Source organism: Hermetia illucens, chromosome 3 (genome assembly GCF_905115235.1).
Source record: "Hermetia illucens chromosome 3, iHerIll2.2.curated.20191125, whole genome shotgun sequence".
NCBI lineage: Eukaryota > Metazoa > Arthropoda > Insecta > Diptera > Stratiomyidae > Hermetia > Hermetia illucens.
Window position 1 is genome coordinate 117,364,909 of NC_051851.1, and position 27,788 is coordinate 117,392,696.

A 27,788-nucleotide genomic window follows, 5' to 3' on the forward strand; every position below is an offset into this window, starting at 1 on the left:
CCTTCTAACAGCAAGATTCCGGTTCAGGGAAAGGAAAACTACAATTGTAAAATGCTACGCACGAACCAAGACTTCTGCTGTAGTGGAAAAGGATGATTTCTACTAGCAGTTACATGAAGGGAAGGCTTCCTAAAGGTCACATTGTGGTCGTGATAAGTGATCTGAATGCCAAGGTGAGCTCTGATAACTCCTTGCTCGGACATGTGATGAGAAAATACGGTCTTGGCGACCGTAACGGTAATGGTGAGAGGTTTTTCTGGATTCCTGCAGCTTCCATCGCCCTGTCATTGTTCGAGCACAGAGCTTATCAGTTCGAAAGAAGGGCACACGTTTTCAGTGCGACAATTGAAGGGGTATCTGTGTGCTCCCGGCCGTTACAATGATAACAACTCAAATTATCCTGGAACGCAACAAAGAACATCTCGAAAAATTAATAGACAAACAACAAGTTAGTTTTCGCTCCGGATCCTTTTGCATTGACCACATCAACCCCCTACGGGTAATTTTTGAACCGGGTACGGAGTTTCGATTTTCGCTTCACCTGCTTTTCATCGACTTCGAGAAAGCTTTCAATATCGTGAACAGGAAGTGTGCCTGAATTACTCTCCGATGGAGAGGTATTCCAGAGAAATTAATGGCTACTATCACAGTGAGATATGATAGCGTAAAATGTCACGTTTTAAGTTGAAAGCGTAGTCGGTCGGGGTTGTATCCTGTCGCCGATATTATATTTTCTTGTTATCGGTGTCGTTCTTCATGCTGCCTTATCCGGAGGACGTGAAGGAATTCAATGGACGATGACATCTTTCCTTAAACACCTCAATAACGCCAATGAAATCTGTTTGCTCTCTAACCGGGTAATAGCCCTTTACCAAATGGCTGTGTATTTGAAAAGAGAAGCAAATACCAAGTAAAGCATTGTTTTCAGTCTGATGGGTTGTCCCGGTCTTCCTATCTGTATCTTAATTGGCAGAGCATCGAAGGTGTCAACCAGTTTGTACACTTAGGAAGCGTAGTTTCTGCGGACGGTGGAGGAATTCAATGTTGTCTGACGCATTAACAGCAGCAGTGCTTTCACCGGCCTATATAAAATCTGGAAAAGCAGTTAGCTCAAGATCAAGCTGAGACTGTTTTAGTGTTCTTTCTATATTACTATATGGGAGTAGTACATGGCAAGCGAACCTCACTCAAAAGCTCTAAGACTTCGTGAACACCTGTCTGCATCGTGCCATCGGAGTATAATGTATGAGTATAAGACGGTTGTGGCAGTGGACAGGATACACATCAAGGAGGGGCGAAAACAGCATTTCTGGCAATGCCACACACTTGAATCCACTCGCCCAAGATTCCCGACAGTAAAGAACGAGTGCAGAGAGCTCAGAAAATCATGGTGGGAGCTGGAATGCATTTCAGATAACTGAGAACGATGGCACGTAGGTGTGATTGACATGCAATATCCCGCCAAGGGGTAAATGCCAACCCTATATATATTGACTACAACGAACTTACACCAGCGTCTGATCCAATTTTTTCTATATTTTTTATACTTGGTGTTTCCCATCAGTGCCAACCTCAATTTAGCCATTGACTCCTCTCGAGGTTTGGAACGCCTAATCCCTAGGAAGAAATCCGAGAAAGACAAATCAAGTGATTGCGGTTTAGTGAAAATTTTTCGAGTTATAATGGCTCTCAATTATATTGCGTCATGAATGTGCAAAGCCAACCAGTCAATAAACAATTTTTTTTGAACCGCTATGGCACACAAACTTCTCATTACCACCAAACAATACTCTTTCTTGACTATCGGACTTTTCGGCAAAAAATCACGATGCTTGACACTGCTATAACCGAAAGAGACCGTGACTATTTCCTTCTTCTCTAACTGAAAACTAAGTGTTTTCTTCCATTTCGACTAATTTATAGCAGGTCATATCTTCGTCTCACAAAATTTAATATCAACTCGTTGTTGTGGGAACCCAATCCAAAATCAGAACTTTAATGGTTCCAATTAGACCGCAACACGGTGGAATTTATTGGAACTTGATATTTTCTGTATATTCTCTATTCGCGTATCTATTCTCAATAACAAGTTAGAAAGTGGGATGGTAATTGAGGAATTTCAGCTGGTAGTAGAATGCTCATTTCTCATATTAAGATATAACGCACCCCTAGCAGTCGATGACTTTCTTCCCGCCTCTCGGACTACTCACTTCTTTCCTATGCAGTAGTTTCTGCAAGTCTAACTGACCTAAAGAGAGGAATTTCCCATATATGAAAATATTAGCGATAAGGAAACTGTAGACCTGACGTTGGATTAAAGAATTGAGATGGAGCGTAGCATATTCTGATTTCCTGTGATTTGTGATCGTCAATTATCAGGACCCATGATTTGATATGACTTCATGATTGATTAGTCTAAAGCTATATTCATCCAGTTTCTGTTGGAGAATGCAAGTTTCTGCAAGTTATTACCTGAGAAGGAATATTTCAACGTAAATAGAGTTTTGCATTAACGTTTCGTTCAGCTTCGTTGTTACATCCGTTTTCTAAGAGTTTCTCTTGTTATTGTGCAGAGACTAATTTTTTACCAAGATAACGTTCAAAATATTTCAAATGATGATGGTGTATCCGGAAGAGCCCTTTTGGGCATTGCCAACCATTCCTGGATTATATGATGATGGTGATTACAGAGGTGAGTATGTTATTTGGTTTTCTGTATTTTAGTAGTTGAATAGTTTGTTATGCCATGAATAACTGTCGTTTAGACATTTCTTAATAGATCTGTAAAACAGAAAAAAAATATTACATTTACTTGGTAACTTTAACTTCAACAGTTCAACAGTTTTCTAGAAATGTGCGACTTTCTATAATGAATGCGAATGCAGAGAGCGAAGCAAACGGCCTTTCCGAGTTGACTTGTGTTCATTTTAGCCTGGAAGCAGGAAGTGTCACGGGGGTACAGCTACTGGAAAAAGCTTATTCTGGCTTAAAACTAGACTTCCATTTTTAAGGTTTTGTGTGAAGCAAAACCTTATTAGAATCGATTCAATGTCTGTCTGTCCGTCTGTCTGTCTGCTGTCACGGCCGATTTATTGGGAAACGGCTGGACCGATTGTCACGAAATTTGGTAAGAGTATGTGATCTGCCGTTTCCTTTACATGCAGCAACTGCCGCCATTTTGTGTTAACTTTAAGGGGGGCCCCCCCATACATGTGAAAGGAGGCTGCAAATTTTTTTTTCACAGAATGTAGCCATGTGGGGTATCAAATCTCAAAGATCTCAATTAGTACTTTTCGAAACTGGTTCAATATTTGATATTGGGCGAAACATAGGGGAGTGAGGGCTCAAAATATGACCATCAAAAAGTGTAACAGGTCTCGTTCTCAGAACCTATCCAACCGAAAAATCCGAAAAAAATCACAGTAGTGCATCTCTATGAAATCTAAGCCTCAAAATATAACCGGTTCCGATATCTGCACAAATAAAGTTAATAATAATATATTCCCACATTTTAGAAATTTACCCGACACCCCCTGGTGTTCATCGCAGAAGTACAAAATAGCATAGGTGTATTGAAGAACATGGTGCACAATTCGGCTTGACGTTCCGTAGTAGTAAGAGGACAATGGTTATCACTCTCGCGATCACTATTACGTTTGATTATGAAATAAGGCGATAAACAGACGCTATTCGCAAAGCTCCCTAGCTCTGCATTTCGGTAAGGAAATTACGATACACCTCCTTGTCAAGGACGTCGGCCCCGTAAAGCAGAATAAAGTGCGTTGCTCCCAATAGATATATGGCGTCCAACATTCACCATTAGGCGACTCAAGACCAAGACTTCAACTCCTATACCTAGACCACTGCTGATTTGCCCGAAGCTTATCTTCAAGTCGAGAAATCAAACCTAAGTATTTAACCGCTGATTTGCACTATATAGTCAGCTCTTCAATCGATATGGGCCGCAAGGTCGGGATTCTCTTTCTGATTAAAATGACTACTGCAGTTTTTTCCAGCGCAAAGCCGAAACCATGAACAGTCATAGATCCATTTACCCGTGGTATCAATATGCCAAGTATGATTTGTGCCTGTTCAATAGTGCGCCAACAACAAGTGCCGCCACGTTCCCTACATAATCGACCAAGCGTGACTCTTGTGCCATCTATCGAAGGAAGCGTTCCAGAAATTTGGACCTAGAATGGATCCCTGTGCTACTACCAACATGATTTCCATTCCCCTCCGAGCCTCTAGCGGTCTGGCAGAAACTAAACTAAAATAATACCTGTATATGAAACTTTGGAACAGATTAGTTTACATGTGAGTTTACATTAAAAATATCGTAACTGTAATCGTACCCGCTTATGTGCTTTACGAAGTGAATGTCTTTTCACCATATACCCTACCGTACTCAGTAGAATAACGTTTTCTACCCTTTTTTTATGAGTATACTATAAAAGGTTTTGCGATCTTCTGACCCTTCCGGATAGGAGCTGAAAACTGTTCACAGACTGTTGTAGAAACAGTAGTTGCGTAATCCTGTTTAGTTTTTGCAAATACAAAAGCTTCGCCACTTGAAGTACCGAGCTTTTGTGTATTTCCACTGTTAGAATATTTGGGTATAATACTTTTCTGCGTAATTTGTAATATATAGCGATATATATGTATAGCGCTATAGCATATCGAACCATTTATGTACGATATTTCATCTTCTATATCTTGGGTTGGAGTAAATTTACACTGAAGAAATAAATTAGACCTGCTATGACCCTACCAACATTCGGGACTGACACACGCAAGAATAATCTGCTGTGCAGGGAATTGGTTTTACTGTCAGCGGAAAATTTAAGGGGTCATCCCGTGTGCCGGATCTGTAGAATCGAATTTTTTTTATGGCATCAATTGTATCTAGATATAGTGTAGAATATATGGGCAAAGTGATATTCGGAGTCGTTCGAAAATTATAGTGTTAAACACGTGATAAGTCACATGCCAATTTTATGTCGATCACCGTAATAAAGCTCGTATTTATCGGTCCGGATGACATTTGAATGAGTCCGCTAAAAAGACAAGAATTGAAGCCAAGGCTTTACATGTATTTCTTGAAGAAACCTATGGTTTTTGGACTAGGTATAGCAGATTAATGGTCAGTTAAGGTTTTATGGCTTAAAATCGCATTCTACTTTTTAAATGCATTTTTCTCGAAAGTGCATGTTGAAAATCGGCTGCCACCATAGCCTAAAATATATCCAACGAAATTCTATAAAATTTTCACGACTTATTCAGGACAGATTTCTACGGTCGACAAACTAGGATAATTGCGATCCATTCTGTAGTTTTTTTTTATTCATTAAAAAAGCCTTAAAAAAACACCAAAATTCACAAAAAAAAGTATAATACAGCCCCAAAAATTTAGCTTTTAATATTTTTTAATAATCCTATTTTGCGGATTATAGTTAGGTCTGTGCGTCAAAATGCCATCACTTTTTTTGGAAATGGGTGTATAAATTGCTCTGCATTTCAATAACCAACTATGCGATCGGGATGGAAAAATTAATGTGGACGCTCAAGATATTAATAAATCGATGGTGAAAAATTTGTATTTGTATGTATAGTTCTCCACAAAAAATTTCGGAAAAAAGCCAAAAAACGGCCTTCTTACGGGATGACTCCCTTAAGTTGATTTATTAGACAACTTCTACTTATTAGACTCTATTACTTAATTAGACTACTCCCATGTTCCGGTCCAATAAATAAGAAGTATTTGGCTAGATTTATCTTTTATGACGCTATTACCGGGGACTTACAACTAAATTTTATGATTTTAGGTGATACCTAAGAGAGGTGTTCAGTCGATTCCCAAAAATATAACAACATACTATTATTAACTTTTTTGAGAGAGTATTTTTAAGCCAAAAACATTATTTATTCATCGATTTGATTCTGAGAATGGATCCTTGAGATATACCCCTGCCCTTTCTCGCCCCACCCCCTTTCCATGGCATTCTAAAGCACTAATAACGACCATGCATTTGATATCCAATACGGCTAGATTTGGTAAATTTGAGGACCCCCTTAAACTGAGTGAAGTTATTCACTTCACACACAGAGATTTACCATAACCATTAGAGGAAGTTGGTTTGGTTGATTACATGGTTGTCGCTATATATATAGCTAATTTACAAGTGAAAAAGAAGGGAGAACCAATCTGGATTCCTCCAAATGAAATAATAAAATATTTAGATCTTTGAGCAGGTCCGTAGAAATGAGTTGAAGACCAAGTATTGATAATGGCAACGACCGTGCTGGAAACAAGCAGGGAAGAAATGCTGCATATTAACGATGAGAGAGTTGGTAAAGTGCTAGTTGAAGTACTCAGAATGGAAACTTTCTGAAGGAGGTGGTGCTGAAAAGCTTCCAATTGTAAAAAGTGAAGAAGCTCCAAAAAACAGCATGCAGAACCTAGTAAGACTCTTTAAGAAAGGACGCCATAATGAGGCAATTAATTATTGACAAACCTTGATGATACTACTACGGAAGCGGAAATACGGAGGAATGATGGACGGTAGTGTCGACGCAGTAAAAAACTTGGGAAGAGCATACGGTGGAACACAAACGACGATCGTTAGCTTGCTGGCTGTATGTACCAAAAAAGTAAACATGACAGATCCGATCGAAGCAAATGGTATGGAAAAAAGGCTTGCCTAAGAGAGATCCCAAACCAAGGAACAAATAAAATTTATTCAGATAAGCCTCAGTCATTGTGAGACTGCATACGATACTTTTAGCCACTTGAAGTGGACGTGCCGATTATTGGCGAAGCATACAGATAAAAGCCCGTGCATTATGGGCCTCAAACAAAAGTGGAAAGTGCACAATTTGGACCAGTGAAAGACACCCATTCAAGGGAAAAGGCTCCAACACCCGAAAATGAATTGATAAAAGCGAAAATAATGGGTTTATATCTATAGTTATTATGCCCACGAAACGGGGCAAGTGTGGAATAGGAGTGATTGCTCCATAAATTAGTGTGAGATGCGAAACTCCCTCCTTTCACTGCAGAAAACTTCAACACATCAGCCTAATACCGAAGCAAAGTTTCAACATTCTCGTCGCTGGGCTTTATGTTTCCGCAAATGTAAGATGGGCTTCGTGGGTGAATATCACTTACGTAAACAGTCCCCTTATGAGAAAAACAACGAATTAGTAATCCTCAATCAATACCATAATGTAGAGTAGAACAAGTCGGGAAACCGGAAGCTGGAAGCTTCAGGTATGAAAGGTTTTGTTTGCTTCTTGTGTGAGTATATTTGAGTGTAGAACTATCCCATTTGTACGTAGCCCTTTAAGAATATACATTTAGCATATCAGATTTAGTACTTCGGGTTGTAAATTTACACGGTAAAGACAACTTTGAGCTACTATAACCTTGTTATTAATAGTATGATTTTGATCAAACTTGGAGATAATATGCTTCATATTATATTTTATACTACTACCAACTTTTATAACTCTGAGATAAACTTAAGGGGTGTATCCCAGCGACATAGAGCCAGGTCGGACAAAGCAGTGAATGTGAAGATGTTTGCATTTAAGCAAGGTTTCCCGGCAGGTATAACGGAAGGAAAATACTACATATTTTCCACGAGTTGATCGCGATTTGTCAGGGCTCGACACCAAACCGTAAAAATTATTCCCATGGACTACCCGAACGTTGATGAAATGACAATGCGTGCTGAATGATGAAAATCAAAAGGAAACTATCAACGCGCAAATGTAGATGGGAGACACAGTGATAAGCCATCATACAGCTTACAGACAATATGGGAAATCTACTGGAAACTATTCCCTATAACAGGCTGCTTCTGATTTAGGACAAGTTGCCTGAAATCAGCTTTGATGTGAGATGCTAGGAAAACATCATCTGCACAGGGAAATACAATATGTAGAGCGCTAAACGTAGAATGTCCCCCATGATAGGGTCGATTACTAGAATGAAGAGAAGCGGTAAGGGAGGCTTCCTTGATAAGCACCAACCGAGCCATGGGGGAAATTTGATATAGCTGTCACACTTCCGACGGCAACTGTACCAAAAGCACCGCTCTTATTATTAACAACAAAAAATATTCGAAAGCCTCTATGCAGCTATTAGCAAGTCGATGTGTGGCAGGCTGCTAGGGTAACAACTATCGTTTACTTTGCTTCGCGATTGGAATTTGGATAAATTTGGCAATTGTTCCGCGTTTCTTCTCACTAACCTTCATATGAACATCGCCATTCCAGAGCCAAGTATCATGGTTGACGAATTGCTTACCAGCCTTGTTGGCCCAGGAAATAACATGTGCTGCTTAGTGAGACAGATGTGCAGATCTACTACTTCCATTCACATGGAAATACTGGCAATCCATGACCTTTCCCGGAGACTGAAAGAAAGGAATGATCGCTAAAATTCCGAAGAAGGGCACCCGTTTGGGTGTGTATCTCTGAGATCCCTACTGTCTCCGACCGGTAGGTAGGTTTCCGCTTTGGTTCTTCTTGCTTTGACCACATCATCACCTTTTCAATCATTTTGGAACAATGCGGGGACTTTAGATCTCCGGGCCACCTGCTCTTCACCGATTTTAAGAGAGCTTGCGACAGTGTCAGCAGGGAAAAAAATTGAACACGTAAACAAATTAATTTAAATGTGTATATACATATGAGCTGTTTTTATCCTTGTTCTTCAGAATTGATGTGATTGAGCGAGGTACTTGGATATTTAGTAGAAAGGTTGACTTTTATCGAAGGTATGGTAACTAACTATCTAGGAAGCGCATTAAATCTGCCGAGAAAACCTTCTTTGCTGCTTTGTCAGAAATCTGGCAATGTAGTACCTCTATATCAAGGTCAAGTTAAGACTGTGTTCTTGTTGCTAAATGGGGGTAGCACATGGAAAGTGACCTCCACTGTTACTGAAAAGCACCAAGCTTTCTTCAACACTTACATATATGCGGAGTACTGGTACTATTTTAAGAAAGAACTTGGGTGGCGCATACGCTTACCACCCGTACGCGATATGATCATAAGGCGGAAGTGGAACGGATACGTTACACATTAAGGAAGGAGACAATTCCATTGCCGGTTACGCGATGCAGTGGAATGCAGTTGAAGCACATTTCAGCAGACCCTCTTGCATGGCGCCCATGCTCCACCAAGGGATGAATGGCAACCATTTTTGTGATCATGTTTTATTTTCTCAAACGCCAGTAATGGTCAGCAGTCAGTAGAGGTCATTTCGAATCCATTTCCATCAAATCGCCATCGACATGGTCATTAAAATCACACGTAAAGTCTATATATTCACCAGCTGGCACTCGACCAGCATAACACAGTGATAACACTGTAAAGTACAAACTACATATAATTCAAATTTGGTTTGCAGGAATTATTATTATCCGAAAAGTACACAACACCTCTCATATATGAAAGTCGGAGCTTCAAATTTTCCATTTGTTTTGTTTTGTTTTGTCCCCTCCTTGTACTTTTAATTAATCCCTAAAAGGAAATAGCTATCCAATTTTCCTGAATAAAAGCCCACATATAGAAGTTAAAACTTAAAGCATTTTTTAAAGGTTTTTTGTAACACAAAATCGTATGAAAATTGATTTACTGCCTGTCTGTCAGTCTGTCTGTTTGTCCGTTACCCGCATTTTTCTCGGAGAGTGCAGCGGGGATTGATACCAAATTTGGTTGAAAGGTGGGAACTGTGAACACTCACGGAAACAGTGAGTTACATCCTTTTATGTCCAATTTAAAGGGAGGTCCTCAAATATGCAAAAGGGGGTTCTAAATTTTTTTTTCACCAAATATATATCGAATGAAAGGCCTCGGTTAGTACTTTTCGAAGCTGGTCTTAGTTTTGACATTTGTTGGAAAGACGGGGAGTTCGCGGGGGGGGGGGCGAAACTGTTCAACCGAAAAATCTGAAAAAAATCAATATATGGGTATATTACGTGTTACGTACTAATGGGACAAATTCACTCTCAAAGGTCTTTATAAAAGAAATACACAAAACCTTTCATACCTAAAGCGTCCAGCTTTCGGTTTCCCGACGTGTGTCTATACTGCTTCGACTTTCCCGATTTCTACACTAGCTGCCTTATCAAATACCATAATTTTCTAACTAGAAGGTAATTGTAACAACCAAGGTGCTACTGATCATATGACAAGGACCGACAACTTCCCAGATGGTTCATGGTAAAATAAAAGGCAATGCCCTTTCGGACAAAAAAAAATCCATTAAAGGATATGAGCAAAGTGAGAGGCTCTAATTTACAACTTATCCAACTTCAAAAATGCGGAGGCCTTTTCTTCCATAGTAAAACATCCAGATTATGATTCTGCACTCTTACTCCTCAGCTATCCCTTGTTCACTACCATTTGCATGATTATCTCTACAAGTTTATTTTGTTGATCTAACTGTGAAAAAAGGAAAAAGCCGACGTGAACGACAAGAACCTCAATTTAATTGCATCGTCCAGTGAATCAAGTAATTAGGTCGACGTCCATGGCTCTATCGAAGTAATGAAGCAATGTTGTGTGAAAAATTGCACTGCAGCAATTTTAGAAGTAGTTCAGCTGGTTATTAGACTCGCCTACATATGAGTTGCAGAAATGCAGCAACCTCGGTGTACACATATACATATACCCATCCATGTCATGCCAATATCAATTACAAGACTTGCGACGAGTTTTCGTTGCACTCCTGCATCATAGACACGCTTAAATAAGCATATACCATTAAAATACTTGCTTGATGTTTTACGGTACATTTATTCACACTGTTGGGAGGTTTTCAACTTTAAAATTGATGTGACAATTGTCAATATCTTTAGGTGGCTATTCAACAACCCTGTGACAACTTTAACGGCTGCTGGTCCTACTTGGGTCGAGCCTAGACAAGTGCCGGCACCGCATTCACCTGTACGTTTATCGATGGCGATTTTGATTTAGTGCCTTCATGTTTTCAAATCGGTGATATTGCGACAGTGGAGTAATTAAGACATTTGGAAAAGTTCCTATAGCTCCTATAAAGTTTTACTAGAATCAGCCAATTAATGAGGCACAATTACGAAGAATATGAAAACAGGTTACCCGCTTGAATCTTTTGTTTTGAAATTACAACTTGATAGCTTTCTCTCGCCGAACTGGACTTCCATGTGAACAAACGATGAATGTTTATTAAAATATGTTCTTTGAATTAAGATATTGTGAAAGACATTATTTAGGAGATAGAAATCATAAGGAAACTAAAAACAACGACAGCTCTGGTGGAGTTTTATTTTCCTGGTTTATTGGTTGTGGAGACAAAGTCAATGAACAACATTGAATCGAACACCACACCATTCATGTAGATGGAAATCATTAATCAAGACCACGGCAACAACAACGAAATGGAAAGTTCACAACCTAATCCAATTCAACCTACATATATCGCCAAATCTCATCTGTTTCTAATCTAATAAACCCTCAATTAAGCCGAAAACCACAAACGAAATAATGACTACAAAAAATGAAAACAATTCCCACGATACTCAACTCATCCTAATCGATTTCTACTTGAGGGCATTTACTGGAGGAAAATGCAAGAAAAGGGATAAAAACCCATTTTAACAGTGAAACTCTCTAAAATCCGGCCATAATCAGCCAGACACCCGATTGATAATATAGAGGTGTGTAACAGTTAATTTCCACTTTTATTTTATTGCCCTCCAGCCTTGAATAACTGATTTTTGGGCAAGGGCAAAAGAAGCCATCTATCTTCCACCGGAGATCTATACACCGGGATGTAGTTTAAGTGTTTCTTTTCTTTTACGATGCTCCAAGAATGAATGACCCTAATAAACGTCTTCAATCAATTCTATCTGTGATTTGGGAGAGTGTTGGCCGCGGCTCATGCTTCGGACTGACCTCCGTGTTTCATTACAAAAAAATTAGTAATCTTCGTTGCTGGTACTATGGAGGGTTGCTAGCTGTGGGCGTTCTAATTAAGAGGTGACTTTCATTTACGGAGCAAGATTTGTAGCTGCTTTTGAATTTTGTGCTTTGAGAGAGATTTGATTGATGTTTCTCAATTGAGATTTGTCTACGGCAACACTGAACACTGTTACGATTTTATTATACAACGAACTAACAATGGACATCACAAAAAGCCTTAGGCCGGAAACTTCCAAGGAGCTGAGAACTTATTGGATTGCAGCCCCATAAAAACCCCGTCTGCTTCACCATTTACCACAACTCAATGTAGACATATGAGCATTGCACGGACAAGTGGAGGAAAAAGACTCGAAGCAAAAGTATTAGCGCCATTTGACTGATTACCATTGCTTAACTTGCAAACGGGATTGAGTTTCATATCCTTCAAATATCTTCAATCGAACGTATCAGTGCGTATATTTTCAATATTGCGCACATCACTACCCTGTTGTCTTTATGGTTAGGCACGTCGGATTAAAGGAACTCTTAGGAAGAGCGGCTACTACTAGACACTGGGTTTAAAAGTTAGCCAGTTCATTGTTGATGAGTTTGAAGAAGTGAAGAGCATACATGGCTAAATTTAGAAGGAGTGTAAAAAGTCGCCCGGAGATACCGATGATGAATGAAGCAATAGAAGCCTGGATAGACTAGTTTTTCAGCACATAGCAATCTTCACCGTCAGGTTCGTATTTATGAATATGGCTGTTGGCTTGGCTGGCTTAGATTTCTCTCAGCTGATTACATATAAATGGTTGTGGCTTATTGACTTAGGCGAACTTAAGCTCTACCTTGCAGAGGTGGCGATTACCGGATTTATGTATGGGTTCGTTTTCGATAACGCTCACAAAAGTTGAAAGAGAAAGGTAATCTCTATCTCTATCATATCATTCCAATTTCAATTACCCCAATCGATAATTAGAAAAACCTTGCAAATTACAACCCATTTTTCAAGCGCACTCACTCAGGTATAATCTCAAAATAATAATTCAATGCAAATTGACTCTCATCAATCTCTGAACCCATAGACTTCTCCAACCATTTAACATCTTAAACAGGTGTATTGAAAACTGAAATGAATAATGTTTGTTACCGGCTGGCAAGTTTTTTGTTATGACAAAATAATTAACACAGGAGTCAATAAATCTTCGTATCAATAAATTAATCTCCAGGTCAATGAACAATTCTAATAATAGCTCTCTACCAATTTCTGCCAAGTAGCTGTATTTGTTGTTATAAAAAGCTTTTCAAACCCGACAAATGCTTACTAAAGCTACTTGACCTTGCCGTGACACATATAATGAGCGAAGCCGGAAAGCAAATGATAAATGGCCTTCTCCGTAGGGAATTGTTGTCGATAGTAGACTGAACAGTTACTCAAATCATGCGGATTAAGAGCACATACAGCAAGCCACGGATTATGAGCACATTCGGTAAGCCACTGATTCCATGTTCTAATTGATCCATTCAAACCTATCTAGAGCTATTTATCTGAATTTATTCTTTTGAAGACTACCCTAGCCTACCACCCCCCGTTACCATCGCTGAATAGATGCCATCCATCACAGGTAACCACTAATCGCGATTCTCGCAGTATTATCTCACTCCCCAGCCCCGATTTTCTGAATGATGCACTTCCAGACTCTGTGCTGACTCAGCTCTGAAGTTTATGAAAATATCATCCAGGTTTCAAAGAGAGTCCAACTTGGCCGAATCAACCCTTTCAACATGTCTGCACAACCTTGAAATCTCTCTTTCGTCTTCTGATTTACCAAAGTATGTTCCAAATTAGTCTCGCTGCAAATTTTCCGCAAATATTAGCTTAGTTTTTCCATTTCTTTTTAGCTCGGTGCCACACGTTCCCAGTAATAAAGCCGGCTGAAGTAGGGTTGCATTTGCTTCTATCCCAAGAAAAATGTTAAGCGTTCGCATTACAACCTGTAACCGAACGCCTTAGTCCTTGCGCTGGCCGACGACATAAAGAATCACAGAGTACCAACGTGTCCTTTTTCTGCCATTAACCTAGTTTTGCCAGATGAACGCTTCCTGGTCCCGGGTACATAATTGTGTCAGTTCAATTGATTCTAACAATTTTCACTTCAAGCGACAGGGTCTCGATTTTATTTATCTCTCTTCCTCTCCCTTCTCTTCTTACTAGCCCATAGATAGAGATAGATAGATCGATTTTATTAGATTGAATCAACGGCAGCTGCATAAGAAAAATATAACGGCATTCCTGCAGCTTTGTCAGCCTCAAAGGAAGCGATTCAACCATTGTTCTGCTATTTGCTTAGTGATTCACAGATCTATTGTAGAGAAGCGCGGGCTTTCCTCTGTTTTGTAAGCTTCATCTTTCTTCACTCTCTAAATAGAAATGACGTTCTTCAGTTTCCTGATATGATTGATTTTCAATACTTCTACGAAAAAGTGGACCGTCATATGGTGATTATCCCTGAGCAACTTCAAAATTGTTGGTCCAGTTCGAGCCCCAAGCTGAAACTCTTCACATTTGTGAGTTTATCCTTATTAGTAGTTACAAACTTTGCCTTCCTGCATTTGAGATCGATACTTGGGTTCTGTTCACCAAGTCTATGGATGATGTTCCCTGCCTTGCTTCGAAGGCCGAGTGTCGGACATCTCAAGTCTCAAGTCCGTTTTCATGATGTTCAAGTTAGGCCGGCAGCCATCTGATAGCTGGTATTGCTTGGCGGGCCCACTTCAAGATAGGGCCGTTGGTATGCTTCAACTGGGGGAGCCTAAAGCGAAAAACTTAATTACTATACTCTGGTCCTTTCTTGGTATACCTATAGGAAAGACCATTTTCATTGAACTATTCCTTACTGATTTGATAAACTCCCCTACATTGGATTACATGAAATCTTCCAAGTTCACACTTTACAGTAGGTTCGACTTGTTCCTAACATTTTGGAGCCCAGATCCTTCACAAACTAATCTGCCAACGTCATCATTGCTAGCGATATTCGAATACTCTGGCATCCATATCAAGAATATTTAATCTTGTCGGCCAACTTTTAGCAGGATATGATATTTCAATTTAGCGCTGATTCGCTGCAAAACTGTCGAAATAAATAAGATTAGTTCTATTCCGCCATTTTCATCTTAGAAATTTTTCTGCTGCCAATAAAATAATAATTTTTCCGAGAGATTGGACCATCATTTTTTAATGAATATAATAAGGGATGCCTTATGGATGACAAGCTTGGGAACAATATGATCAGCAGGCATTAGATGGACACACGTCGCCTTTCCAACCGTCATTGGTATCAGGCCTATATGGTAAGAAGCAGGTGACTGCTCCACCTAACGTGCATTGTGAACCAAACTAGCAGTACTTAAGCACTAACTGCGGATTTTCTGCATTGTTGTGCTCAAATAGTCACATATTCCATCTGCAAACTTGTCGATAATTACCTAGACTACCTATAGTAAACGCATACATTCCATACCACAATGTTTAGAAAAAGAATGAAGAAATAAAGCAAGGTGAAATCGTGACGAATTGGCTTCCCCAACTTTGTTGTAGTTTCAACTGTGTTCAAAAGGAATTGAAAAGGATGAAATCCTACCCTCAGATTGCAGATAGACAGTCGAAAAAATGAAAAGTTCGTGTGAGGAACTTACACAATGATAATAACAGTTGGCGCAACTATCCAATTGGATTTGTGCGTTGAAGTGTGTTAAAGCACTTCATTAAAGACCATAGTCCTGTAAGAGGCGACATGGTAAGCATCGCTAATTTGCTGATTTGACGCAGGTACTGATTCAGAGCTGATGAATTGACATACAAATTTCCCTGCCACCATTGAGATTTGAACCGTGTGCCTCCGTTGTGCAGTCTAGCGCTCTAAGCGATAATTAATCCGGACATAGTCTTCTTTGGGCATGCTCGACTTTAGTCAAAATCGATCATTAATTCAATTTCTCTATTCGTCAAATTAAATTAACGCTTTGATAAATGAAATTAACTATTTGACCAATGAAGTTAAATTTTTAACAAGTGAAATTAACTGTCTAACAAAAGTGAAAATAATGTCATATATTTCAAAACAAAGTCAACATGCCGTGGATGTCGACAGACCAGGCTGACGAATAAAGTTTTAATTAAAATTGAATCGTGCGTGAAATAGAACTCTTCAATTTTCATTAAGGAAATTAAGTGTAAACAGCAAGGTTCCCTGCCAAGAAGAACCATGATTTTCCATCGATATCTTGTTGAAGCATTAAAATTCTAATACGCTGCAAAGCCTAGATCCTTAATGGATTGTTGCGCCAACAATTATTATCATATACGTATATATTATATCAAGATTGTATCCTTGTTCAACTCTATGGGTTGAATCTAAAGAGTTACACCATCGACAGGCTGAAGAATTTTTATTCCGCGTCGTAAAAAAATTGTCCAAAAATGGGTACAAATATAAATAGTTACCTTCCACCCGTTGGTGGGGTACAGCTCTTCAACCACACCTACGCGCCATCGCTCACGGTTACCTGAAATGCGCTTCAGCTCCCCCACCGTTTTCCCGAAACGCTCGCACTCCTCCTCTACTGTCCTGCACCAAGTGTTCTTCGGGCGACCCACAAGCCGGCCATCTTGGGAGAGTGGATTCCCCTGCATGGCATTGTCTGCAATCCGATTGTCGCCCTCTGAATGTGTGACCTACCCACTGCCAGTTCCGTCTACCTTTCACAAAGCATACGAATGCCAAACCTGTGCGCCGGCCAATTTATTCGTTTGAGATAACGTCAGACCAGCGTACTCCGATGATATCACGGAGACAGGTATTGACGAAAGCTTGGAGCTTTTGAGTAACAGTGGAATTAACTTTTCATGTGCAAGTCCCATATAGCAACACAGAAAGAACCCTAGCACTGAACAATTCCAACTTGATCTTAGTGTTATCAGTATCGCCGTCGGCAGCTTTCTTAGTTTCTCCGTAATGCTCCTGCTACGTAGAGCACTTCATACACACTCCCTGTTCATGCTATCGAAAGCTTCCTCGAAATCAATGAAAAGATCTAAATTCCGCGCACTATTCCAAAATTACCTGCGGTCGATGCAGGGGGATCCGGAGCGAAAACCACCCTGCTCTCTGGCGATTAAGCTTTCAAGATTTTCTTTGATGCGTTCCAGGATTATTTTAGCTATTCTCTTTGCGACGGCAGGGAGCACGCAGATACCCAGCAGTGGTTAAAGGACAAGGCGGTCGTAAGGAAGGTCGCAGTTCAAATCTCACTGGTGGCAGTGGAATTGGTATCGGGATTTGACGTCGGATACCAGTCAACTCAGTTGCGAATGAGTACCTCAGTCAAATCAGGGTAATAATCTCGGGTGAGATTGCCTCCTACAGGATACTGCAATCCTGTAGTGTACCGTTACGGTCTTGAATAAAGTGCTCTAGCACACTTCAAGGTCCTGATCCAATTGGATAGTTGCGCCAACGATTATTATTATTACCATTACACTTTGAAGAAATTCACATTTTCTGAAAACTTTTCAAAATGTATACTTCGTCCAAGACCGAAAAATGTATACTCATGACAAGACTCCTATTTTTATTCTTCTGTAACGCCACTCCTTCTTTATTCCCTTCGTCAATTAAAGCTTTAATTCGAACACTAATTGAGCATGAGTCGAGGAAAATGGATCTATAAACTTCACAAATGCAAAGAATATACTAATTTAGCTCTACAAACGTATTGAATTGCTTGCAAACCTTGTTCGACATCGTTTACAGCCAATTTCGTATGATACTCTCATGTGACTCATATGGCTCATATCGTGTTGTGGAACATGATCGGCTATTATGCAATAAATTTCGTGACTCTATGACGATTCCCTGGTAAGTGCTCTAGTATTACGAGTTCCAACAGGAGAGTGGTCTGCGGTGATTTTCTGAGAATTTACCGATACGCATTTACACATATCGGAGTCCATAAGGACCCACAGTGGGAAATTGCATTACTAGAAATTTATTGATTTACTTTTCTACTTATTTACTTTAATACCCCGCATTCATGGTTTCTCATTTGTTTAGTGAAAGATTCATGGAGGAAATTAGGAAGTACGTTTGTAAACTCAGGGAGAAGCAGTGCAAGAAACCGTATGATCACCAAGTGCCGCCATGTAGCATGGTGTTTAGACCAGCTGCGTATCATCCCTGTTCCGCAAAGAGGCCCAACTTGGCCTGCATATTTCATTCCATTCGTACTGCAAGTCTTTCATATATTTTCATCAAAACTTTTTTAAACTTTTAAATGCAAAAGAATCTATGCATGAAATAATCCAATGAAAGCAACATCTGGAATTTATCTCCGACAAACTGCATCATCTGCATCCCATATATTGCACACAAGAATCAGATAATTCGATAGAAATTCTAGCCTTCGGCGTGTTCGCGGCCTCAATTATTTCCAATTACCTGTTGACATTGCCAGCAGACTGCATGCGTTCCCGCCAATCCGTGATTTATGCCCGACATCTATCATAGCCGTAATCTGACCCAATGGATTTTACGCCACGGAAAGGACCAGCCATGTGTTGTGAGGGTCGCGGACCAGTACAATAGAGGAGAATGATTAGTACGTCGTTTGTAATATGATATTTTTCGCCATTTACTTGCATTGGGAGGCATGAAAAAATATATAGTATATGAGCCATGGATTGAGATATCATGCATAGTTTACTCTCAAGGCCCTGTCTGAATCGACATTGGCACAAAACTATGTGCAGTTTACCTTGGTCACGCCTATTAGCCGTTTTTCTCATTAGCGATTTTCAGGACACTGTATGTTCGAAGTATCAACCCAATTATTCGGAAAGTTGTGAGTTTTGCCGTTTTATTTCCCTTCAATCGCTTCAGAACTTGTTAATACACTGCACTCTGCAAAGAGGAACAAGAGACACAAGACTTTCCAAACGAACTGTAAAATTTTCAACCAAACCAATCTTTGAAATGATAATTATCACGTGCAGAAGTGTATGATAACAAGATAGGCACTAGCTTTAGCACACTTAGGCCACATTCGGATATAAGCACATTCGGTTTTGCATTCATATTTCAAATCGATTTCCAATTTGCATCTGATGCAATTTCTCAGATACTTTCCGTTTGAGTTGGTATCATTTAGAGGTTGGCCTGAAATATTGCTACAGTCAGGAAATGCCGTTATTTTATTGACTTGCGTAAGTTAACTCGAGCTAGGTTTAAAACATTGAACAGAAACTGTGTGTTCGACATTATTTCACCTTATAATGCACATGAGGAACGTATTACACAAGTTACAGCAAAATTTAATAAACTTAAATTTCTAATATATCTAGACAAATCACATACAGAAAAAATCCCACTTTTAATTATCAATTTACTACTCGAGTCTAGCTTTACCAACAGTCACTTGCAAACACAAACTCAATTTAGATTTCATTGCACCAGTTGCGCGCAAAATACTAAGTACATAATAAAAACGAAAATTGTTTCCACTAAGCCAACTCTGCCCAATTTCCAAATGACAACCCGGTCAATGTAAGAAGGACTTACATATATCAAAAAGTCGGAATACCGGAAGCTCGGGCTTCAGTTATAAAGGTTTTGTGTTCATCTAATGTGAGAAACTTCTACACACATTTTTCCATCCGTATATATGTAACTACAATTTCATATTTTTCCAAACAGGCATAAGGCCGAAACACAACAGTGGAATGACTGCGTGCGAACTAAGAGAACTGTCAAACGAAATTGATTATACGGCCTTGTATGAAGTATGATAATACACAAGAAGTCCAGTGCGCAATGCGGCACGTAAAAAAGTTCGGAAAATTGAACTTTCGTGATGCGCGACAGATAATAGTTCAGCGCGTTATATTTGAATGTAATTAATTTGAATGAATTCGTTTTCAGAAGTGTGGAAGGCATTACTTGCATTGCATGTGCTAATCATTAATGTTGCTTGCATTAATTCGATCGCTCCGTTCATAAAATTTGAATTTAAGCCGGATGTATGTGCACTCTTAGTGGCATTTAATAGTATGAATTTCATAACATAAAATATAGGAAGATGCATTCACTAATTGCATACACTTCGAGATTATGTACAATGCCGTGATTTTGTGCGCGGACAATCGACCTGCATGCATATTTTATGTTACTAAAATCATTCAATTGATCTTTGTAAGTATTTTGAGGCCTAGATTTTGTAGAGATGCGCAATTGTTATTTTTTCAGATTTTTGGTTGGATAGGTCATTTTGAGCCCTCACGCTTCTATGTTTCACCCAATATCAGAAACAAGATAATTTTCGAAGTTTTCGAAATTTTCGAAAAGTACTAATTGAGCCTTTTCGTTTGATATCGTACATGATCATATTTCTGATGTCTGTCTGTCTGTCTGTCACACCCGATTTAGTCAGAAATGGCCGGACCAATTGTGACGAAAATTAGTGAGAGCATGTAGTCTGTTGTTCCATTTACATGCAGTTAGCGGCGCGATTATAGTGCGAAATTATAGTGGTCGACGAAACGAAATGTAAGCCTCAAAATACATCCCATTTCGATATCTGCACAAATAAAATTATTTATTTAAATAACTACATTAGCATATTTGAGAAATTTTTTCTCATTAGCGATTTTCAGGACACTGTATGTTCGAAGTATCAACCCAATTATTCGGAAAGTTGTGAGTTTTGCCGTTTTATTTCCCTTCAATCGCTTCAGAACTTGTTAATACACTGCACTCTGCAAAGAGGAACAAGAGACACAAGACTTTCCAAACGAACTGTAAAATTTTCAACCAAACCAATCTTTGAAATGATAATTATCACGTGCAGAAGTGTATGATAACAAGATAGGCACTAGCTTTAGCACACTTAGGCCAAATTCGGATATAAGCACATTCGGTTTTGCATTCATATTTCAAATCGATTTCCAATTTGCATCTGATGCAATTTCTCAGATACTTTCCGTTTGAGTTGGTATCATTTAGAGGTTGGCCTGAAATATTGCTACAGTCAGGAAATGCCGTTATTTTATTGACTTGCGTAAGCTAACTCGAGCTAGGTTTAAAACATTGAACAGAAACTGTGTGTTCGACATTATTTCACCTTATAATGCACATGAGGAACGTATTACACAAGTTACAGCAAAATTTAATAAACTTAAATTTCTAATATATCTAGACAAATCACATACAGAAAAAATCCCACTTTTAATTATCAATTTACTACTCGAGTCTAGCTTTACCAACAGTCACTTGCAAACACAAACTCAATTTAGATTTCATTGCACCAGTTGCGCGCAAAATACTAAGTACATAATAAAAACGAAAATTGTTTCCACTAAGCCAACTCTGCCCAATTTCCAAATGACAACCCGGTCAATGTAAGAAGGACTTACATATATCAAAAAGTCGGAATACCGGAAGCTCGGGCTTCAGTTATAAAGGTTTTGTGTTCATCTAATGTGAGAAACTTCTACACACATTTTTCCATCCGTATATATGTAACTACAATTTCATATTTTTCCAAACAGGCATAAGGCCGAAACACAACAGTGGAATGACTGCGTGCGAACTAAGAGAACTGTCAAACGAAATTGATTATACGGCCTTGTATGAAGTATGATAATACACAAGAAGTCCAGTGCGCAATGCGGCACGTAAAAAAGTTCGGAAAATTGAACTTTCGTGATGCGCGACAGATAATAGTTCAGCGCGTTATATTTGAATGTAATTAATTTGAATGAATTCGTTTTCAGAAGTGTGGAAGGCATTACTTGCATTGCATGTGCTAATCATTAATGTTGCTTGCATTAATTCGATCGCTCCGTTCATAAAATTTGAATTTAAGCCGGATGTATGTGCACTCTTAGTGGCATTTAATAGTATGAATTTCATAACATAAAATATAGGAAGATGCATTCACTAATTGCATACACTTCGAGATTATGTACAATGCCGTGATTTTGTGCGCGGACAATCGACCTGCATGCATATTTTATGTTACTAAAATCATTCAATTGATCTTTGTAAGAGTGCACTTAAATTCAATTTTTATGAATGGAAGCTTCGGAACTAATGCAAGTGACATTCCTAATTTGCACTTGCAACTCAAATAGTGCCTTTCTCAGTTCTCAAAACGAATTCATGGAAATTAATTACATTCAAAAGTAACAACCGAAAACGAAAAGCGACAAAAAAACCCCAAATGGCGTAACCTGTCATCAGAACGAACCTTGCCGGCGTAGAGCGTACTTTGCGGACCGAAAATCTTTATTGTACATTTAAACTGCGTGCGGTCCGCAGTTTCTTTCGTAGGCATTCCACATGCATTGTAATTGTGTTCCTTATGATAGTATTCTCACCCCAAACAAACAAACTTCCTATTACCGAATACTGTAGATACACATGCGCGTACTAAAATTGGTGGTACCCGTATTTTTGTTTACTTCGTGCACAAAAGCATACATATGTACATATATAGTACGTGCATTGAATACCACTGGTTTAATATACAAATATATCTTTTTGAACTAGACACTACCCATAACCTTTATTAGCATGTATATATATGTACATACACACAGAGTTCTACCCTTTATATAATGAATAATAATAGTTGATAATAGTTGGATTTTCTTCAAACTTCACCAAATGTCATCCCATATACTTCTGCCAAATTTTGTACTTCCAGGATGAACTTAAGAGGAGTTGTCGGGTAAATTTTTAAAATACTGAAATATACTATTATTTACTCTATTTGCACAGATATCGGAACCGGAAGTATTTTGAGGCCTAGATTTTGTAGAGATGCGCAATTGTTATTTTTTCAGATTTTTGGTTGGATAGGTCATTTTGAGCCCTCACGCTTCTATGTTTCACCCAATATCAGAAACAAGATAATTTTCGAAGTTTTCGAAATTTTCGAAAAGTACTAATTGAGCCTTTTCGTTTGATATCGTACATGATCATATTTCTGATGTCTGTCTGTCTGTCTGTCACACCCGATTTAGTCAGAAATGGCCGGACCAATTGTGACGAAAATTAGTGAGAGCATGTAGTCTGTTGTTCCATTTACATGCAGTTAGCGGCGCGATTATAGTGCGAAATTATAGTGGTCGACGAAACGAAATGTAAGCCTCAAAATACATCCCATTTCGATATCTGCACAAATAAAATTATTTATTTAAATAACTACATTAGCATATTTGAGAAATTTTTTCTCATTAGCGATTTTCAGGACACTGTATGTTCGAAGTATCAACCCAATTATTCGGAAAGTTGTGAGTTTTGCCGTTTTATTTCCCTTCAATCGCTTCAGAACTTGTTAATACACTGCACTCTGCAAAGAGGAACAAGAGACACAAGACTTTCCAAACGAACTGTAAAATTTTCAACCAAACCAATCTTTGAAATGATAATTATCACGTGCAGAAGTGTATGATAACAAGATAGGCACTAGCTTTAGCACACTTAGGCCAAATTCGGATATAAGCACATTCGGTTTTGCATTCATATTTCAAATCGATTTCCAATTTGCATCTGATGCAATTTCTCAGATACTTTCCGTTTGAGTTGGTATCATTTAGAGGTTGGCCTGAAATATTGCTACAGTCAGGAAATGCCGTTATTTTATTGACTTGCGTAAGCTAACTCGAGCTAGGTTTAAAACATTGAACAGAAACTGTGTGTTCGACATTATTTCACCTTATAATGCACATGAGGAACGTATTACACAAGTTACAGCAAAATTTAATAAACTTAAATTTCTAATATATCTAGACAAATCACATACAGAAAAAATCCCACTTTTAATTATCAATTTACTACTCGAGTCTAGCTTTACCAACAGTCACTTGCAAACACAAACTCAATTTAGATTTCATTGCACCAGTTGCGCGCAAAATACTAAGTACATAATAAAAACGAAAATTGTTTCCACTAAGCCAACTCTGCCCAATTTCCAAATGACAACCCGGTCAATGTAAGAAGGACTTACATATATCAAAAAGTCGGAATACCGGAAGCTCGGGCTTCAGTTATAAAGGTTTTGTGTTCATCTAATGTGAGAAACTTCTACACACATTTTTCCATCCGTATATATGTAACTACAATTTCATATTTTTCCAAACAGGCATAAGGCCGAAACACAACAGTGGAATGACTGCGTGCGAACTAAGAGAACTGTCAAACGAAATTGATTATACGGCCTTGTATGAAGTATGATAATACACAAGAAGTCCAGTGCGCAATGCGGCACGTAAAAAAGTTCGGAAAATTGAACTTTCGTGATGCGCGACAGATAATAGTTCAGCGCGTTATATTTGAATGTAATTAATTTGAATGAATTCGTTTTCAGAAGTGTGGAAGGCATTACTTGCATTGCATGTGCTAATCATTAATGTTGCTTGCATTAATTCGATCGCTCCGTTCATAAAATTTGAATTTAAGCCGGATGTATGTGCACTCTTAGTGGCATTTAATAGTATGAATTTCATAACATAAAATATAGGAAGATGCATTCACTAATTGCATACACTTCGAGATTATGTACAATGCCGTGATTTTGTGCGCGGACAATCGACCTGCATGCATATTTTATGTTACTAAAATCATTCAATTGATCTTTGTAAGAGTGCACTTAAATTCAATTTTTATGAATGGAAGCTTCGGAACTAATGCAAGTGACATTCCTAATTTGCACTTGCAACTCAAATAGTGCCTTTCTCAGTTCTCAAAACGAATTCATGGAAATTAATTACATTCAAAAGTAACAACCGAAAACGAAAAGCGACAAAAAAACCCCAAATGGCGTAACCTGTCATCAGAACGAACCTTGCCGGCGTAGAGCGTACTTTGCGGACCGAAAATCTTTATTGTACATTTAAACTGCGTGCGGTCCGCAGTTTCTTTCGTAGGCATTCCACATGCATTGTAATTGTGTTCCTTATGATAGTATTCTCACCCCAAACAAACAAACTTCCTATTACCGAATACTGTAGATACACATGCGCGTACTAAAATTGGTGGTACCCGTATTTTTGTTTACTTCGTGCACAAAAGCATACATATGTACATATATAGTACGTGCATTGAATACCACTGGTTTAATATACAAATATATCTTTTTGAACTAGACACTACCCATAACCTTTATTAGCATGTATATATATGTACATACACACAGAGTTCTACCCTTTATATAATGAATAATAATAGTTGATAATAGTTGGATTTTCTTCAAACTTCACCAAATGTCATCCCATATACTTCTGCCAAATTTTGTACTTCCAGGATGAACTTAAGAGGAGTTGTCGGGTAAATTTTTAAAATACTGAAATATACTATTATTTACTCTATTTGCACAGATATCGGAACTGGAAGTATTTTGAGGCCTAGATTTTGTAGAGATGCGCAATTGTTATTTTTTCAGATTTTTGGTTGGATAGGTCATTTTGAGCCCTCACGCTTCTATGTTTCACCCAATATCAGAAACAAGATAATTTTCGAAGTTTTCGAAATTTTCGAAAAGTACTAATTGAGCCTTTTCGTTTGATATCGTACATGATCATATTTCTGATGTCTGTCTGTCTGTCTGTCACACCCGATTTAGTCAGAAATGGCCGGACCAATTGTGACGAAAATTAGTGAGAGCATGTAGTCTGTTGTTCCATTTACATGCAGTTAGCGGCGCGATTATAGTGCGAAATTATAGTGGTCGACGAAACGAAATGTAAGCCTCAAAATACATCCCATTTCGATATCTGCACAAATAAAATTATTTATTTAAATAACTACATTAGCATATTTGAGAAATTTTTTCTCATTAGCGATTTTCAGGACACTGTATGTTCGAAGTATCAACCCAATTATTCGGAAAGTTGTGAGTTTTGCCGTTTTATTTCCCTTCAATCGCTTCAGAACTTGTTAATACACTGCACTCTGCAAAGAGGAACAAGAGACACAAGACTTTCCAAACGAACTGTAAAATTTTCAACCAAACCAATCTTTGAAATGATAATTATCACGTGCAGAAGTGTATGATAACAAGATAGGCACTAGCTTTAGCACACTTAGGCCACATTCGGATATAAGCACATTCGGTTTTGCATTCATATTTCAAATCGATTTCCAATTTGCATCTGATGCAATTTCTCAGATACTTTCCGTTTGAGTTGGTATCATTTAGAGGTTGGCCTGAAATATTGCTACAGTCAGGAAATGCCGTTATTTTATTGACTTGCGTAAGCTAACTCGAGCTAGGTTTAAAACATTGAACAGAAACTGTGTGTTCGACATTATTTCACCTTATAATGCACATGAGGAACGTATTACACAAGTTACAGCAAAATTTAATAAACTTAAATTTCTAATATATCTAGACAAATCACATACAGAAAAAATCCCACTTTTAATTATCAATTTACTACTCGAGTCTAGCTTTACCAACAGTCACTTGCAAACACAAACTCAATTTAGATTTCATTGCACCAGTTGCGCGCAAAATACTAAGTACATAATAAAAACGAAAATTGTTTCCACTAAGCCAACTCTGCCCAATTTCCAAATGACAACCCGGTCAATGTAAGAAGGACTTACATATATCAAAAAGTCGGAATACCGGAAGCTCGGGCTTCAGTTATAAAGGTTTTGTGTTCATCTAATGTGAGAAACTTCTACACACATTTTTCCATCCGTATATATGTAACTACAATTTCATATTTTTCCAAACAGGCATAAGGCCGAAACACAACAGTGGAATGACTGCGTGCGAACTAAGAGAACTGTCAAACGAAATTGATTATACGGCCTTGTATGAAGTATGATAATACACAAGAAGTCCAGTGCGCAATGCGGCACGTAAAAAAGTTCGGAAAATTGAACTTTCGTGATGCGCGACAGATAATAGTTCAGCGCGTTATATTTGAATGTAATTAATTTGAATGAATTCGTTTTCAGAAGTGTGGAAGGCATTACTTGCATTGCATGTGCTAATCATTAATGTTGCTTGCATTAATTCGATCGCTCCGTTCATAAAATTTGAATTTAAGCCGGATGTATGTGCACTCTTAGTGGCATTTAATAGTATGAATTTCATAACATAAAATATAGGAAGATGCATTCACTAATTGCATACACTTCGAGATTATGTACAATGCCGTGATTTTGTGCGCGGACAATCGACCTGCATGCATATTTTATGTTACTAAAATCATTCAATTGATCTTTGTAAGTATTTTGAGGCCTAGATTTTGTAGAGATGCGCAATTGTTATTTTTTCAGATTTTTGGTTGGATAGGTCATTTTGAGCCCTCACGCTTCTATGTTTCACCCAATATCAGAAACAAGATAATTTTCGAAGTTTTCGAAATTTTCGAAAAGTACTAATTGAGCCTTTTCGTTTGATATCGTACATGATCATATTTCTGATGTCTGTCTGTCTGTCTGTCACACCCGATTTAGTCAGAAATGGCCGGACCAATTGTGACGAAAATTAGTGAGAGCATGTAGTCTGTTGTTCCATTTACATGCAGTTAGCGGCGCGATTATAGTGCGAAATTATAGTGGTCGACGAAACGAAATGTAAGCCTCAAAATACATCCCATTTCGATATCTGCACAAATAAAATTATTTATTTAAATAACTACATTAGCATATTTGAGAAATTTTGTCGGAAACCCCCTTAAGTTCATGCTAGAACTGCATAAGAGATATTATAAGGCATAACTTTGAGAAGTTTGAATGAAATCCAACTATTATTAACAA

The 27,788-nt window shown here is 38.3% G+C and overlaps 1 protein-coding gene across 5 annotated transcripts in view; it reads left to right on the forward strand.

Moving 5' to 3' along the window:
* Window positions 1-27,788, forward strand: part of LOC119651280 (protein limb expression 1 homolog) — a 195,818-nt gene that overhangs the window by 141,030 nt on the left and 27,000 nt on the right. Inside the window, exon 2 of one of the 5 annotated variants that reach the window (XM_038054786.1) lies at window positions 2,526-2,692. The exons of 2 other annotated variants lie outside the window; for them this stretch is intronic. In XM_038054786.1, the coding sequence (XP_037910714.1) occupies window positions 2,614-2,692 (79 nt within the window). In that variant the 5' untranslated portion in view covers window positions 2,526-2,613. The remainder of the gene's footprint in view (window positions 1-2,525; window positions 2,693-27,788) is intronic. 2 more of the 5 variants (XM_038054787.1, XM_038054785.1) reach the window with 2 other exon arrangements.